Raw genomic sequence first — 19,156 nt, 5'->3', positions numbered from 1 at the left:
TTTTATTCAGTTGAATTGGTAGTTTAAAATTCCATGTTTCTTTGTAAAAAAGGGTGGCGATTTTTTTTAATTCCACAATGTTTCAGAGTCGTTCTGTGAGTATGCTCTTCGAGAACATTTTTGTTGCAATTCCGTATTCAAAATTACGGACCCATTATCCAAACAGGAACAACAACCGGATTATTTGTGTTCCCATACTAAATCACTATCATATCAATATCTAAAATACCAATCTGCTCACCCTCTGTTTGAGTATAGTCTTAAGATAGACTCCATAGTTCGTCGAATGAGATTCGACAAAATCCCATAGAATGGTCCAAGGTTTGAATAGAGAGGCGTGCGCGGTGCACGTGGCCGCATGATTGTGTTTATTTAACGATGTTCAAACAACATATTAATTTGGTTGCCTTTTGTTGAGAAAATGACTTTCGGAAGCTGGTTTGTGAAGAATTTTGTACTATGCTTTTACTGGTAAGTAAGATTTACAGAAATTATGTTATGGGCCGAATCATAATCGTGGTTATGGTATGGTTGTTCATTGGTCTAATGCTTTAAGGTCATATACTGGTCTAATATTTTTACGTCAACTCAATAATAAACTTAAGTCTTTATTTGGGTAGAAACAATGTAAACTTAAACACTTACATGTGACGTTAAGATAAATACCCTTAGGAAACATGCCTAGACGTCCCAAATACATAATTTTAAATAGCTCACTCAAAACAAATTTTGCGAAAAATACACTGAAATGTAAGTAAATAAATTGTACGGAAGTAGAACTGCAGTTATAACGAAAATATCTACAGTAACTGTTCTTGCGAGGCTGCCAGGCGTCTTTGCTTCGTGCGTAAATCACAGCGCTTGTTGTCTTTTACACTATTTTACTAGTGTGTTACAAGTTTTCAAAGAGATCTCTTGAATAAAAAAAATAAATTTAAATAGCTTGTAATTGTGCTGTTCGATTTTTACTTAACTTCAACGAAGATGTTATATGACCAATTTTTCTTCAAGTTCAAAGACAGCATTTCAGTAAGCCGATTTTGTAATGACGAGAAATAAAAATCCCTTTCTTACAAAACACTAACCACTCTAACCCCAAAAACAGTCTTCAACATTATATCAAAACAAATTCATAGATAACCTACAAAATACAATGACAGTAATTTTTAGAAAATTCCTTCTATGTATACACACAGGCACGTCTAGGTGCACACCAATAAGACTTGCATTTGTGTGAGTGCAGCACAATTCTGCAGTCTGTATGCGTTGTCGCTCATGTAAATCACGCGCGATGCAACTCCAAGTCTCCGGTCCACTGCAGAACACATTTTATTTGTTGCTCGCTCATAAAACAAAACTATCGTGCTTGCGGTTCTGATAGAATACAATTTATTTCTTAGTATATTATTGTGTGATTTGTGGGACAGTTCTGAAGGAAAATTGTGTAAATTTTCATGTAATTAGGTAGTCAATTTTTATTTTTATTAGCTTTATACATTTGTTCTGTAAGTTGTAAACGTCTTTAGCTCTATGACTAGCCTGCTACTTTAATATTAATTTATAGCCAGATTTATAATTGGATATGACATACGGCACTCGTAGTAGTTATGAATTGTGAATAAAGTACCCAATTTTAACTTACGTTTGCTTCAGTTATGTAACAAAATATTTTAGATTTTTCCTTCAATATTTTTTTATCCTTTATAATAAACGTACCGCGTCCCACCCAATAAACAAAACACTGCAACCTGTACCACATACGATTCCGTAATTCTTAGTTAACAACGTTCGGCCTAAGTTAATTATGTGCTCAACATAAATCTTTGGTAATTGGCCTCTTGTTACACAACACTAAGAGAGGACGTGTTGAAATTATATATGTGAGGTGGTGAAGTTTCATCATGCCGCAGTTAATATTGTTATTTGTGGTGTTTATAATTGCAGTCGAATGTTTCTGGAGTTTGTGAATTTAGAGTTCTTGTAATAAGCCCTGAAAATATTGTTTCTACAGACCTTTCAAAGCCAAACTTTGAAATGCAGGATTACCTACTCTATTTGTTTTCACTTTCAATTTTTTTTAGATAGCAAGCAAGCATATAAGTTTACGATCGCATAAGATTGTACACGCCCATTGAAAAATGTTTAAGTAATGAGAGTAATGTACCTATGTTTACTTATATTTCCAGATAACTTAGGTATATTATAACTGCTGGTAACTTTGACCATCTGTTCCAAGTACTTTTAAAAATTCCCATGAAACATTTTGTCTCACAAGCGGCTTAACACCTACATACAAAAGCTAGCTGATATAACCCTTTCAACGATTCAACATGACACGTTCCTATCAAAATTTCTAAACTAAAAATAAAATTGTAACACGAGATAAAGATAATAATGATTGTGCTCAAACGCAATACAATTTAGTTGACCAAGGGGCGTGTGGATTAGGGTCTAATCGGACGTCGGCGATGACAATCTATCGCGTGGCTGTCACGTGGCCGACACGTGCCTGTGGGGTGGAGCTACCTAGTACTGCCGAAGTAAAGTAAATTGATAGAGAAATTGGTATAATGCATGCTAAAGTTGCATTGGAGAAATAATGGCTTGCAGTCTGTTAGTAGCCGTTTCATAATTAATATTACACATAGCATCTTCTTAGTACGCTTCTTACAATTATCTATAGATTTGTTACCACTTTTTTATAAGGCAGCTATTTAAAAAAATATTATGACAGGTACAAAAACTCACCTGTTTTGTAACTGAATCGATAAGTCGCACAAATATGTCTTGTTCTTGTCGAATACCTGTAGAAGATAAAAATATGTAAATTAATTATTTATTTTCTGAGCTATGATTAGATTTTGAACCCAAAATTAGGTATTATATATTAGCATCACTTGTAAAAATTGACTTTGGTACGTATGTAAATATATTTTAATTTATGCCTATTTCCTCGAATTCCTATTTTGATTGTTTGAAAATTAATAGAGATAGAGAAAAACATTAGAAATAATTACATTACCAACACACAGTGCAGCAGTATGTTTCCTAACATGTTGTGTTTATATTAAGATCGTTCTAATTCTCGCTCCTATAAAACAGTAACATTTACACATAGTAGCAATAAAGATCGTAGCAAGCTACGGGCTACGAGCGTAGCCAGCGTAGCACCAGACATTGCACAATTTGTTAACCTCCTAGAATTGCCTCTACGCTTGCTTCGCTCCTTTTAGAGTTCCGTGCTGAAAACTGTTTGAGGCAACCTATGTGTTATTTCCGAAGCTTATTTTTTGATAAGCCGATTATAATCAACTCAAAAAAATAATTATAAAAAAAAATTGTGAGATAATATCATAGATTTTGAACAAGTAACCTGCTTGCACAGTTGACTGCAATTTCAAGAAAATATCAATACAATACAGGTAACATGTATTACGCTTTTAACGATGACAGATAAGAGTTGTTATTAGAAATACTCGTGAAATTCCAACTTTCTAATGACTAATTGAACAAAAAAACACCTTTAAAAAATTCAACTACGTCTTATTTCCTAACCAAACCCCCGCTCCAATATCATAGTATAAGAGCTTCAATGCAGTCGTCATTCATAGTCCAAGAGCCCGCTATTCTGTGCCAATTTTCCATTATCCCTGGTCTAGCAAGACGGCAAATATTTACAATGCGACCATCGCGTATAGTCTGTGTTGTCAGCGACGTCTCTTGAATACGAGATTGAGGTTTACATTCTGATTTATGCCTTCTTGCTACGGAATAACGACTATAATTGCTTGTGTAAATTAGGTTTTCGATTTTGAGGTTATCGCAAAAAATTCGGCTAATATTATTTTTTCTAAGGTCCATTTTTTACCACCCAGAAAAAAATACGTGTAGTATAAAATACAATAGTAGTCTCAATGTAGTAGAATGAAATGTTAAACCTACCAAATCTAGCCAAACTGTCTTTTTCTTTTTCCAAATTTTATTCAAGCAAAACTTAACCATCAGTTAAATCAATCTAATTTCTCCATATAGGTACCTGTTACTGATTATAAAATTAAGACAAGGATTTTCGGAAAAATCCTTCAAATATTTTAATTTCAAACTAGCAAGCGCCATCTTAGAGGCCTGAATAGCTATTGACGACAATAGCCCGCATGACAGTACGACAATGAAGTCAAGTCGGGCAATATTTGCTCGACTCCCGACTGAGCGATAATGCTTTGCACATGTATTGACGGTGCACGATCTATTCTATACCATTATGTCGGCGACTGTACTGCATACAGCGTGTTTGTAGTGCAAGTGTACCTACCTATAGCGGTAATGCTATATGGTCATTGTTTAGATTCGGTTATAGTATTTAGTTTAAGTGACTTATATGTACTTACACGTTATCTTTAACTATCGAAAACTATGTATTTTTTTAAATTAATTTCTCTATTTATCTCGACTCCCGACCGAGCGATAATGCTTTGCACATCACTGTATTGACGGTGCACGATCTATTCTATACCATTATGTCGGCGACTGTACTGCATACAGCGTGTTTGTAGTGCGAGTGTACCTATATGAGGTAATTGGATATGGTCATTGTCGACATCGGTAGTAATACTCAGATTAAGTTACGCATCATTTTATTTTTAAATCAAAATAATTTTAATATATCGTCCTACTTATAGCATCAAACTTAAAGTCACCCATATTAGTTAGGTAGTAAAAGCCTGTGTATTTTTCACTCCAGCCCATTATACGTAACTTTCTCAAGACTTTTTATGACAGAAAATAAGTAATTGAAAGACTGGCCAGTGTCTATGTCTTTTAAAATTTAATCATCTCAAGTTAATTAAATACAAGTATGTCATTTAATTTTAATTGAAGTTTTTCTTCAAGCTTTACAAGGGGGGTTTGTCCGGTATCTCGGAACTTAGTCATGGGCTGACCCCAAAACGTGGCAGATAGTCACTTACCATTTGCATAAAGTAATTGAAGTCTGTACTGGATTCCATTGTTCGTCTTTTGCCCTTCAACTTCCTGGAACAAAATGTTATCGTTAGACCAACGTAGTTTGAGGATTTTTTAAGTAATTGTATATACAGCCACGTCAATATACAATATTTTTATCTTAATTGTGAGCAAAGACAGAAAAATGTACGCAAGATTTTTTAGAGGCCTATTTTTAGTACCTAGCTATCACGATTTAGACGTGATCTTGACTTCTTGTTTGTATGCCTAAATTATTATAAAGACCTAAAAATATATTTCTGCGTAACTTTTCAACGAAAAAAGCTTAATTATAAGTAAGTCTAAAATTTAAGAATAAAATGATCTAATCCTATTTTATTTAGACGAAGACTCATCAAACACCAAAAAAAAACTAGCGCCATCCGAAATATGTATACTTAATAATAACATTTATAAGTAAAGTGCGAGCCACACGTTCGGTAAAAACGCGAACATGAATGTTTACTATGTGAATAATTAACGCAACGCCAACAAACAAGACGTGTGAACGTTCCACGCCCCCTGGCGACAGACAGAGTAACCTATATTTTTATATTGTTCAGTGCGTAATTTTTTTTTTTCATGTATTATTTATTTTTAATCAAGTATGGTTTTTTAAATAAATGTAAAAGTCGAATCCACAGTTACCTATTTGGTTTTCGTGTAACAAAAGAGTTTTCTGTTCTTTTCTAGTAATATTTAAAATAAATGTATCAAGAAGGAAGGAAAGGTTAGTTGCTTGAAACGAATATGGCCTAAGAATTTAAACTATTCTGTAATTGAAACATGTGGAACAGCAACGCTTTTTAAATTTTTAGCTGTCTATCGGACCCTTTTAAACGCATACAGAATAACACTTTAAAACAACCATCCCATCATTCTAAAGAGGCTTACAATCAATTCAAAACATTGATAATGAAGTAGACCAACACCAAAAAGGTCCAAGTTTCGAGAATTCCAAAGTTAAAATTTAACACATGCCACCAGCACGCATGCGTATTATGTAAATAAGTATTGTGCACACAATAGAAATCATGTCGGGCCGATCCTGATTGATGAACCAGAGAATCGCGATATATATCTCGTCTCGAACGTTCCTTGATAAACTAACAATATGACGCCGTATTGAAAGGGGCTAAGTTGAAAGTTATTTAGTTAAGGCGACGAATTGGTCAACAATAATTCCATAACCGGCACGCGCATCTAAGGCGCCAAAAGGGGTCAGAGCGTCTGAGCGGGGCGAGGATAACAATACGCGCGCTAGCTTATAACTAAAAGTCGTAAGCGACAAAATGGTTTTGTAATTTTATTATTTAGAAATGATAATTTGATAAAAATTCCTTCTACAATTTTAAAGAGTATGTATATACTCAACTACTAAAAAAGTTAAGAGGCTTAAATCGGTCCCGTTTGCCCATAATATGTGAATCTCTTTTTAAAAAGAGGTATGTTTGATATATTTTACTCTGTTATAAAAGTTACCTAATCATGTTTCTACGTCTAACAAAATAAAGTTTATATCATGAACTTTCAGGTAACCAAGTTGTATTTTGATCCGTTTTGTATTTACTGAGAAAAATTCCAATTCGTCCTCTTAAATCTACGACGGCGTAATCGGGCGTTTGTTACTGTTGCTTGTGGGATAATGTAAAAAATATGATATTAATAATTTCGATCTTTGAGTAGAGCCTGAAAAAAATATAAATATGATAGGATTTTTGTTCTTAATAAACTAGCATCATTTAGCAGATTCCGCATTCCGTAGAAAATACTCCTGGATAAATAGGTCATCTAACATTGAAAAAATATCAAATCGGTCCAGTAATTACTGAGCTTAGCACGTTCAAACAAATAGCCTCTTCAGCTTTATAATATTTGTTTGAATCCTAAGCTTAATCATATTATTGAAATAAATGTATAATTTACCTGATCTTTCTCAATGAACCCGATGAAGGCAGTGCGTTCGATCTCGACGGGTTGTCCCGCCCGGTCATACAGAGCGACCACGAAGTGAAAGAAGTTGCTCTTGCGCAGGTTACTGGGCGGTTGCTTCTCGAAGTGTGCTCGACCCACGCCTACGCTGCTGTTAGGAGAAAAATAGGTAAATTAATATTCCTCATAGGTTAAACATATAATAAAGAAACAAAACAAAGAGTCAAAACATTATTTTAAAGGGGTCAAATAATGTCTACCTGAACACGCATAAAATACCTGCCTATGTAATTGTACAGTCTGACTACCTACCAAGCGGCAAAGTTAATAATAAATATTTCTTTTTATGAATCTGTTACACACAGGGACAGAACACTATCACGATGTACCTACAAGTAGGTATATTTTAATAAAAAAAACTACTACCTACTACTAAAACTACTACATTTAATTATTAACAATTATTTGGTATCCAAACTCTAAAAGGATGTTAGAATTACTTTCAATAATCAACCTGATGCCTGATCGATGCTCTTTTATATTTTATGTTTTATGTTTATATATATTTTGTATATAGTATTTTATTTTTAGTTTTGTATAAAGATAAGTAGTATAAGTTAGTTGTATGTTGTATATGTATATTTATTATTAAGATATTGTAAAAAGTTATTTGTAAATAATCAACTATCAGTGACAAACCAACAGTGACGCTGCAAATAATTAATTAACCATGAAGTTTGGTAACAAAAAATCCGGAACCCACATTTTGGGATCATAAATATCACATTTCTTTCACCGTTCCTTTATTCCCGAACTGCAATTTGTCAATAGACAGCCACCAAAACTGTTTAGCGCGCTTTTGTGACAGACCACAGACTATACAAAAACAGTCGATAGACAAAAGAATAGATAATAAGCCTTCTTAAAATTGATTTATTGCCTTCACCGTTAGTGGGAATGAAGCTGTAATTTTTTTTACTGTTAACCCTTTGGCTATTATGTACTGATGACATAATTTTCTAACAATGGTAACAGTTACTTTATATTGTCATATTTGTCTTGTGGTACTGCCAATAATTATTTTATGAGAATTCAAGTCAATGTGCGAAAAATATTTCTATGTATAAAGTTTTCAAACTGAAGTCAATTCGTGTAGGTAAAACTATCCACATTCTGGAATATGTAAGATTAACAGTCGGAAGCAATTCTAAAATATCGATAACGTTAATGAAGTGACGATGTACGAATAGTGCCACACACATCGATATCGACACGTGCTGTTCGAATTTCGAACAAGAACAATACGAGATTACATTCACTATGACCCTTAAATTGAAGGTAATAAGGTTGATTTTGTGTTTAATGTAAAGTAGTATGTGATTTGCCAATGTGTTCAATAAATGCATCGATAGAGCAACATTTCAAACGTGCGCAGTTCATCAAATCTTCGGTCTCATTTCTCATTGTTGTTGCCTGTAAATGTGAAGCTAGCTAGTGATGTTCTAGTGCTATTTTGCTCCAAGTACTTATTGTTGGTACATGTATTAATACTAGTTACTAGTTACTTCGTCTTGTAATTAACAGTCGTTTATGTGAGGTTTGTTTTCGTCACATTTATGATCATATGTTATTTTTGTTACAAAATTATTTCATGCTTTGTTTGTTTGAGTAGAAAACGAGATAGGCAATGGTAATTCAAATATTTAGGTACTACTAATGGCCACTTATTCGAAATTTCTGCCTTTTTTCATTTGCAATAGTTATCTTACCAATATCTGTAATTTTATGATAGATATTATTTAGGTTTTGCCGAAAGTCGAAATCTGATTTCGTCTTAAAATTTTCGGCTTTCAAACCTCGATACCGCAGTACCAACACTACAACATTACCAGGACCGTATTACGCTATGGTTGCCCATTCATCTCTCCCCGCTGCAGAATTTGCGTAAACAAATTGGTTTCGCGATTGCCATTTTATACTCTCGTACGCGACGATACATTGTTTTATTTATCGTAACCAGTTTCGGCGGCGCGTTCGCGATTAGGCCGTAGTGCTTTTTCCGCTTACAGATCGAGCGCGTTTTGTCAATCTTTGGCGATTTTTTTAGACTGTATTTTTATTGGTATTTTATACATGTGTAGGATTGTAGTCGTGTTTTATTTGTTTTGGTTTTGTTTTTTTGGGAGTGTGTCACGTTGTACGTTGAATGTTCTTGTTGAAGAATTATTGAAACTTTCCTTCCTTAAGTTATCCTTTTAACAAGAATTTGTTGTGGTTTAAAGTATCGAATGTTCTAGTCAATAATGGTATTTTCTACATCGTGTTCTACTTGTGATTACTGAAATAAAATTATGGTTATCCATTATCATTTACATGCCCCTACAAAAACTAGACCAATTAAAAAGAACTAATCACTCAAAGCGTCCTAGAATACAAAACAATTACAATTTGCGTGTACAACCACTCTTAGACGGATCATTACGTAGTAACGTAATTTATTAAAAACGCGAGTACAGAGGTGCGCCTAATGATTTACAGTGGCTATACAAATGATCCTGTCATCGCCGACGGGTGGCTATCTGTCAACATTTGTCATCCCACGACCCGGTGATTGCTGGCAATTACTTTAATTAATTACTTATTGGTATGGTTATTTTTTTTTTTTTTTTTGGGGGCATTTTTTCAACCCCTCTCTTTGTTATAATTTGGTAAAAGACTTAGATTCCGGTAAAGTTGCAACGAATAGAGGTTTTGTCTGCCTATAAATAAATAATAAATAAAACATATTTTCAATGACAAAAGTAGCTTAATTGATCTTAAATCATTATCATCAGGCGTTCCATTATACCTACCGATCTTTCTAATTTTTTTTTAAGAAATGGTAAGTAAAGTACAAAAAAATGCTAATAAATATATCTAACCACTAACAGAAAAACAAACAACATATAACCAAATAAAAACATTCAACAGTCCAAGTAAACATTTTAAGAACGGTACTGTCGGCCAAAACTCGACAGATGTCGGGAGGGTCCTTTACGATTCTGTGCAAACACAATACCTCCGTAATTCGCAGTCGGTACATCAATACGTCATAGAACACCAAATGTTTATTGTTGCATAAGTTCATTATTATCATAAAATGTATGGGTTGGTTAGTCGACGGCCTAAATTATGAGTTTGAATAAATAATGAAGTTACAAGTATTGGAGTCGTAAAAATGTGTTGTGATTCGAAATTGAATTTGAGATGATGATGATGATGATTTTGTTTGCGATTAAGTTTTTGATTATAATATGCTCTTTGCAAAAGTCTTATTCTTTGCATTAAAGTTGGAATATGTAAGATATGGAATTACTTCCAGCTACCTCATATTGGTAACACGCATCAACTCACTGGCTGCTACTGTATTAAAGAAAAGAATATAAATTAATTACAAATCACTTTAAAAATCACAATCCAGTAAAAGATCAACTAAGTTGTTTGGTGTTATTACCATTATTGAGCAGCAAAAGGTAATATCTAGTACATTTTTGAGCTAAGTTCCAATAGAAAAGTGTATAAGCTAAATAATTTAACCAATAATAAACTTTAACACCTAGATCATTGAACACAAAACTGTCCCACAGTGTTAATTACACGGGTACAGTTACACGCAAAATTCTGTATCCACTAGCTCCCCGCATCGCAAGCTATGATTTATAGCGCCCTTTGCTTTTATGAATACACACTTGTTACCGCATACTTCATTATGGGCCGTGCGAAATTTGTACGCCCCTGATTGGGCACCGCGTGATAATAGAGTCATTGTATGTATCGGATGTATAGAGGGGCAGGTGGTTCTCTGTGTAAATTTAGTAATCTGTTGTTTTAAAATATGTTTATAGGTTTGTGTCTTAGCGGTGGTTGCTTTTTAGTGCGGGTGACTGTACTTCTGTATTCCTATAATTTGTATATTTAATTGTGAATTTATATTTCCAGTAATAATATTTATAATTCGTTTGTCTTTCGTTTAGATAATAATTATATGAGATATATTTTACTTAACATGTGGTGTTGCTGATTATAATTAGCAATTTCTTCATGGTACTATGACTTCGACGATTGTGTTTGTATGTAGGCAGGTTCAAGTTATGATTTACTTCAAAATAACTGAAAACCGCATGAAAATTGCCGTTCAATACTTTTTGATTTTACCAAGAATAATGAAATGGACACACAGGTACTGAAGGACTTGTTTTACAATATTTAAGGAAATAAAATTACTACAATATTTGAAATAAAAGCTAAATAATGTTCCCTACTGGTAGTTCCATTCATCCACAGTTGTTCTTTTACCGTACAGACAAACATATTGATTGACAGCAACCCCCAAAAAGTCGCATTAGGAACCGAACTTAATCCCTTACAGTTATTTAATGTCAAATAGGGAACATTCGTTTTGCTTTGAGTTCGAACGTAATGTAATTTCGGTGGCTTTAATAAGTTTAGCGCGATGCTCTTTTCGCCCACTAAATGGTTTAGCTAAGTATCAAATAAGGGTAGTTTGTAACACGAATATTTTTTCAACAAATTAGGTAGGTGCTTAATTCTAATCTGGTTTAGGTTTGGTTAAGTGTGAATAAATTTTATGACGTTTTCTGTTTTCCTCAGTTTCTTCCAAAGAAGCTTTACTTTCTTTTTAGTCGGGCAACTAACTAATACATATAAAAAAATATTGGATAAAGTTAAATAAATAAATAACCAACTTCCTAAAAAGGCCGAGGTTCTCAATTTGAATGTGTACAAAAATTATGTAATTTGAAAACAAAGACTTTGTATTTGATACCTACAAACCAAAGATCAAATTTTTAAAAGTTATCCCTATGGTTGCAACAAATCTTAAGTCGAATCTCCGAAAAGACCCCCAAATTATCTTATCACTTACTTGGTATTATCAACTAGTGAAGTGGGTGTCATCCAAGCTCTGGTGAGGGGTTCCTCCTTGAGCGAGGTGACGGGGCCCCGAGGCTGCGCGTGGATGCCGCCCGCCGCCTCCTGGTGGTGCAGGCCGAACATCAGTCCGCCTGGAAATATGGTGTTATTAGGAACAGAATATAGAACCTTCAACTTCCATTGCTATTTCTCCACCACCTAAAGGTAGACTGGGAGAAAACGCCTAAGGCGTTAAGTCCGCCAGAGTACAAACTTGCATGAAATATTAATAAATAAATATGGGAAATGAGAACTGAACAAAGTTGTCAATGAATTGAGTGAAGAATTGAAATGAGTTGAAAAGAACGGACTATGAATTGAGTATAATTATTATCTTTATGACAGTCATCATCTCCATCATGTGATTTTACTGGAAATAAATGGCGGAAAACATTCTCCAGCAAAAGCTTTTAGAAATTGAAATTATTTTAAAAGATTTAATAAATAAAACATCGGGTGTCATTAATATAATGAGGATGTGTAAATATTATAAAAGATTGCAAAAAGGTTTTTAATTTACTTCAATATCAGGTGACTAGGCAATGAGTAGGTAACTGAACTTCTAATAGGTATGTTCTTAAAACCTTAGACGTTAAAACAATATTAGGTCCTTTATGTTTTAAGTTAACATCCTTTTAATGCTGCTTAGTAAAACTTGATATAATTATATTGAGTTTTAGCTTTATGAAAACATACTACTCTCAACAATGAGTCAAATATTTTTAAATAATTGTACCTACAGATTGTTTAGAGTTAAATAAATTAATGAATTATATCTTTATTTACGGAAAATAGACATAACTTTTTAATTGATGACAACAAGAATTTAAAAAAAAAAAACTGGACTTGATAATTAAATGTATTCATATCAGCTTTATAATGGTTACTTCTAAAGAAGTCTTTACTAGATATAGAAATCAAGAAACATTATCATAAGTAAAATAATCTCAACTTTATTTATATAAGAAATACTTTTATGTATTAACTACATACGACAAACAATACAGTTAAATTTTAACTGATGGTATTTTATTTATCTTTATCATTATGGAGTAAACTTATCACTTTTATCCAAATTTTCAACGATGTACCTGTCTATTGAAAATTTATGAAAACTTAAGTCTGTTAATATAAAAGTTTTGCTTACTCTATAAAACCGACATTTATAACTATATCATAGAACAAAGTAAATAAACAAAGTTAAATTAGTTATTATTATTTCAAATTACAGTCTAATTTAAAAAATGCTCAAAAAGTATTATTACTGTTCATACAACTTTATACTTTAAGGTTTATAACATAAAATTACTTATCGCTGTAAGACGCTACTGAATTAGTCGGCAAATTATAGTTCGGCCATTCAGAGAATGCGTTCCTGACACGTCGCGATTGAACTGACGACGTAACTTTGCAATGGCGTTGCAGTTACGATAAAAATATTTTTGCTGGTTGTTTACCGTTTTAACAATTGAGGAGCATTAAAACAACATTATTATATCAATAATCAATGAATGTTATTACGTCGTCAGTTCAATCGCGACGTGTCAGGAACGCATTCTCTGAATGGCCGAACTATAATTGCTACGGCTGCTACGTTCATTTGTTATGCTACGCCGTAGACGATCCCGTAGACTTGATTATATCAACACTTCGAATTTACATTCTCTTCGATTTGCTTTCATTTGACGGTTTCTCCAAATTTTAAACTTTGAGTTATTTAAACCACACATACATGAAAGTAAGTAAAGAAAAGTAAGTTTATAACTAAGTATATCATCAATGCTATGTCAAGGAACTTCAAATAAAAATATTATATCGATATTATTTCGAATTGTACACATCTCCGTAATTAACTTAAAAGTTTTTACATTTAGTTCTGAAAAGCTTGCAATTTTCAAATTTTTGATCAGTTTTCGAAATCTTTCGTCGTAAAATAGTTACTTATGAATCCTTACAAGACAAAAACTATTCATACAGCTAACTTTTTCTAGTTCCGTACATACCTGAAGATCGTGGTGCTCCCGAAGGGTACAGCTTTCGTCCCCATCCCACGGGGTCGAGTTCCAGCGGCGGCCACGGTGATCCCGTGTACCCGCCCGCCGCGTTCAACTCGTCCGACCGAATCTCGAATCACGACACGCACCCGATTACGCGCCCGAGAGCGCACGAACACCCCCGGAAAATCACGAGCGCGGACGAAAAACGCGGTCTAAATTCAAATTTTGTTTTTATTGCACTGCTTTTTATTTGTAGTTATTAAAAATGTAATGGTAGAAAGCTTTTGAGAATTATTTGTGGTGTTTGGAAAAAAAAGTTTTACGTCCAAGAGTGCATTATACAGAAGACGGTATACCACAAATATATTTAAATTCAAAATCACAAGAAAACCTCAGGAAAATAACACTAAAATCATTCGCTATCGAATATACGTTTCGTTAAAAAATTGCCAACTTCGTACTAAGTATCTGTTGTATAACTATCCGATAGGCGGCTCTGTGTTATCGTATGTGCGTTCAGGGATCGAGTCCCGGTTGTGCGGGCGATCCCGTTGTGAATTTGCGGAACACTAACAAGCGTCGCGGGAGCGCGGCGCCGAGTGCCCGAGCTTCGCGGCGCCCCGTCCGTCCCCGCGGACTGTGGGAGGCGCCCTGGGGACACGCCCTCGCCTCCAGAGCGGGACGGATACACCGGCACAGGTGGCGCCACTTACACACCGACATTTCCTCAAAAACTCAAAAAAGACTTGATATTAAAGCTAAAATTGGAATGTAAAAAATATTTTAGATTTTTAGTGTTAAAATTTCGTAACACACGAGTGAATTTATAGGCGAGTATTATGGTAATGGAGGGACGGTGCGAGGTTTCCCTCTGAGACCGCGGCACGCGCGCGCCAGTAAGGGACAGAGGGATAGATGAGACGTAGTATCTCTCCGGTGGAGCAGCTCTGGGACGGGCCACGCCACGAGTATTACTTATTAAACCCAAGTTAGATTGACGATGATGAAATTTCAGTGGGAATTGACTTTAACTGCTACCGAGATGAGGTTTTGTCGCCTCATTAATTATATGTAAAGTGTTCTGTATGTTTGAGCGTGAACAAATCGCGGCATGCTAATGCTGCTGTTAAAATAACGTTTCTGTGTCGTTGCCACGACGAACACTGTTGATTTATGATGTCAAACTAAAATAAATTTCAGATTTTTTTGAAACAGACATGGCTAAGAGACATGTTTAACTATGTTCTTTGTTTATATCTTACGGTTCAATATATTCGTACACGTAAAGTCTGTATAATGTTGATGTATTCGCCGTGAGGAAATTTCATGATCGTACAACAGACTGAAACCTTGTTTTATTTAATGTTGTTTAAAAATATGGATATTTAGGTACCAAAAAAGGTTGTAACAAAACTGGATTGTACTTTTTACATGCTAGTTGGCTTCATAGATATTCTATCTTACGTAGACACCTATTTTCCATTTTTATACCCATAAAACTTATATACATTAATAATTTGTCGTTCCTTTTCGAAAAATAATGATAAATCTGTATGCAACAAACAGTGTACAAACGACAGTCATAAAATTCAAATGTGTGAATTTCAAAACCATGGTTATGCAAACCGGCGTCAATTCTACTGGGAATTATTTGATGGGGGATTATAAATACTCTGTCGTTGGTACACCTAGCTGTTACTGACGAAAGGGTTAATTGGTATTATTTGAAGTTTCTGGTTTCTGGTGGTTGATTAATAAATACCTGCTGTAACTATACGTATTATTAAGTTATAAGCCAATTTCCCTATCGAAAAATTTTAAGCTAGAAGAGTTTGAATTTATACAACAAAACTTTCATACTTTTCTCTCATTTAATACTCTACTCATTATGCGTATAAAGATTAGGAAACGTTTTCCTATTTCAATACAAAGGAGCTGCATAAACATTAGAACAAAATATTACTTACCAACACCATCATAATACCACTGCTATTAACCCAATTATCTTTAGGGGTGGCTGCAGCATGTCTTCTTCGTCTATTCCTTCATATCAACTGACGTCATCACATAGGGAAACGCTCTTTGCAGCTAAATCGTCTTTTACACATAAATCTATCCTCTTCCTCTTTACCTATCGACATTCATCATCATCATCATCTCAGCCATAGGACGTCTACTGCTGAACATAGGCCTCCCCCTTAGATCTCCACAGATACCTGTTGGAGGCGACCTGCATTCGACATTCATGCTCAATATTTCCATGCTACATCAACATGCTACTCATATCGCCACATATCATATGGTAAGGGCATTCCGTGACAAACTATTGCCACGTAGTTTCTCTGTTACTGGTAGCACTTTCAAACTTTCTCTTATAAGTATGCTATTTCTTACTACCTATCATCATCATCCTCATCATCATCATCATCCTCCTGCCCTTATCCCAATTTTATTTGGGGTCGGCGCAGCATGTTTTCTCTTTCCATACTCTTCTATCTTCTTCTATTTTCTTATTACCTATCCGGCCATAAAAAAATGTTACCCCGACTTTACACTTGTATCTAAGTTGAGTCTGTAAAAAATACTTAATTAACTTCCATAAGTTCTAAGAAAATGAAAGTTATTAAAACACACGTGACACAATGGGTGGTATTATAGCTAACAGTGAATCTCAGATGTTAGTCAACCAATTAAACGAATACCTAGTTACGATGAAACCGTGAAAATTCCAATATTTTTTATAGTACCTAATCACTGTTACTGTAACTGTTACAGCCTTTTTATTGTCCCACTGCTAGGCACAGGCCTCCTCTCACATGGAGAAGGATTGAGCGTTAATCACAACGGTTGCTCAATGCGGGTTGGTGATTTCAGACTATATAGTCCAGGTTTCCTCAAGATGTTTTCCTTCACCTTTTTATCAGCCATTGGTGTCCAAGATATACTTAGAAAGTACATACAGACTTACAGAAAAATTGCATTGGTACTGGCCTGACCTGGAATCGAACCCACATCCTCATAAAATGCAATAATGGCAATAATGGCTATTAAAAGGCTTCTGAAATTAGAAACCGCAGCAGCACGGTCACTAGAGATTACTGTCATAATCGGGACGCTGCAAATAGATGCGAACCCAGACTTGCAGACTGGCCTAACGATCGATTTATTATTTGAACTATGTACAGTAGGCTCATACCTATATGAGATTTTTTTTAACAATGAGTAGAGTTCGGTTATATCGCGTTTCTAAGAGAATTCTTCAATAGTCCGGGATAAAACTATCCTATGTCATCTTTCTGAATCTGTCAACTCTTGTACCAAATTTTATAAAAATCAGTTCAGTGGTTTAGACGTGAAAGCGTAACAGACAGACAGACAGAGTTACTTTCGCATTTATAATATTAGTATCGATCTTACCAATTTTACCATATAAGGCTGGTGACAAAAAATTCTTATGTTGGAAAAAAATTTTTAACGAATGATATCACTAAGAATCTTCATGATGTTACACATAATCAATAATGTTTAACTGACTTGTGAACAACCCTTGTCAAAAAAGGTTATGATTATAATTCAACTGTTTAGGAATCAAGCACCTTAGGCCATCGATTATAAATTATATGCAAGTTGAAATGGGTTTATTAATTGCAAAAATGTGATTACTTGGGTACATTTGAATGGTCAGACACGCATACAATTCGTGAAATGCTGAAACGACATTCCTTTGTTTTTTTTTTCGTACCTACATAGTTTTTAAACTCACAGACTAACAATATGCATTGCAAATAGATTTACAAGATTGACAAGTAGGTAAGTACACAATTTAGGTACCTAGAGATACGTAAAATGACTAATATCGAAGTTCAACAACAGGGCCCAAACAAGTTGGCACTCGTCTCCCGGGCCTGAGTGCTTTGGGAGGCCTCAGAGGGACCGCCCTCTTCGCCTCGCCACGCCCACAGCAAGCCACGCCTACAGCGCCTAGAGACTTGCCTGGTACGTGAAATATCGGTGCTTGTTTTAAGTTAAGATGTATGATGTATATCTCTTATGTACACTTAGATGGTCTTTTAAGTAATGTACTTAAAGGTCTGTAAATGGAGTTGGATATTCATTTGTTTCTTTACGGTATATCTTAGGAAAAAATGTACGTCCCTTTGGGTAAGAAGTCTTGAAAAAGCTTCGATACCTACACCTGAGTATCGCGTTCCGGTTGAAAAGAAAGTGCTTAGGTGAATTTCAAGAATTGCAAACACTCTAAATATCATGTCGTAGACATTTCTTACACATTTACCCAACTGCTCAAGAAGTACGTAGAAATAATATTTTACTGCACCACTTTCGGGCATATACCTCTTCTCACACAGAGAAGGTTGCTTGTTCAAGCTGAATTGATGATTGCAGCCTTCTTCGAAAACGTTTGCAGTTGACATATCCCTTCACCGCTAATCAATAGTAAGAAACTTTAACTGAATTTATTTTAAACTAGCTTCCGCCCACGGCTTCGCCCGCGTAGAGTTCGGTTATATCGCGTTTCCAAGAGAATTCTTCAAAAATCCGGAATAAAAACTTTTCTATGTTCTTTCTCAAGGTCAACTCAATCTCTGTACCAAATTTTATTAGAATCAGTTTAGTGATTTAGACGTGAAAGCGTAACAGACAGACGGACAGACAGACACAGTTACTTTCGCATTTAAAATATGAGTATGGATACAAAAAAATATTTAAGACATACTCGTAATTCCTACACACATTCTAACCCGTCAAAGCTGCTAATCTTATTCAGCATACAAATCGATTTCCTGAACATCCTTTATTGGAACAATAGGATCTAGATCCAAGCATTATAATCGTATTAACTATTGTATTAGGAACTGGACCGTGGACAGTTGGGAAATCGGAATTAGCATTGTGTAGGTTATACTGCGAATATTAATCGATATTGTTGAATGAATAGCGATGTTGCACGTGACAAACCTTTTTAAACCGAAGAAAATTAAAACTGGATTGTATAAAAATATCTAACATAACTGAGTAAGGGTAGATATAACGTCAATTCTAGGGTTCTCCTGAATACTGCTTGGCTTCACCGCAAATCCCATCCCAATCTATTCAGCCATTTCAAAGTGAAACCATAACAAACTTTAGGTAGGAAGTTAAGGCGAGAATTAAAAACTATACAACTTGTATATTTAAGCATGGACCAAATACGAATTTGTATCATATCATATAAGCGCAGATCCTGTATTTCTACA

General features: G+C 34.6%; 1 protein-coding gene across 1 annotated transcript in view; it reads right to left on the bottom strand.

Annotated features, from left to right (window-relative positions):
• LOC124634149 (transcription factor collier) overlaps positions 1-11,996 on the bottom strand; it is a 52,310-nt gene extending 40,314 nt beyond the window's left edge. Inside the window, exons 1-4 of the mRNA XM_047169572.1 lie at positions 11,858-11,996; positions 6,928-7,081; positions 4,968-5,031; positions 2,749-2,804 (exon numbers count right to left, since the gene is read on the bottom strand). Of these exons, the coding sequence (XP_047025528.1) occupies positions 2,749-2,804; positions 4,968-5,031; positions 6,928-7,081; positions 11,858-11,988 (405 nt within the window). The 5' untranslated portion in view covers positions 11,989-11,996. The remainder of the gene's footprint in view (positions 1-2,748; positions 2,805-4,967; positions 5,032-6,927; positions 7,082-11,857) is intronic.
• Between the last annotated feature and the right edge of the window lie 7,160 nt (positions 11,997-19,156).

The sequence above is a fragment of the Helicoverpa zea genome, chromosome 10, assembly GCF_022581195.2.
Source record: "Helicoverpa zea isolate HzStark_Cry1AcR chromosome 10, ilHelZeax1.1, whole genome shotgun sequence".
In the NCBI taxonomy this organism is placed as follows: Eukaryota; Metazoa; Arthropoda; class Insecta; order Lepidoptera; family Noctuidae; genus Helicoverpa; species Helicoverpa zea.
Note: the sequence above shows the minus strand (reverse complement) of the source record. Positions and strands in the feature narration are given on the sequence as shown.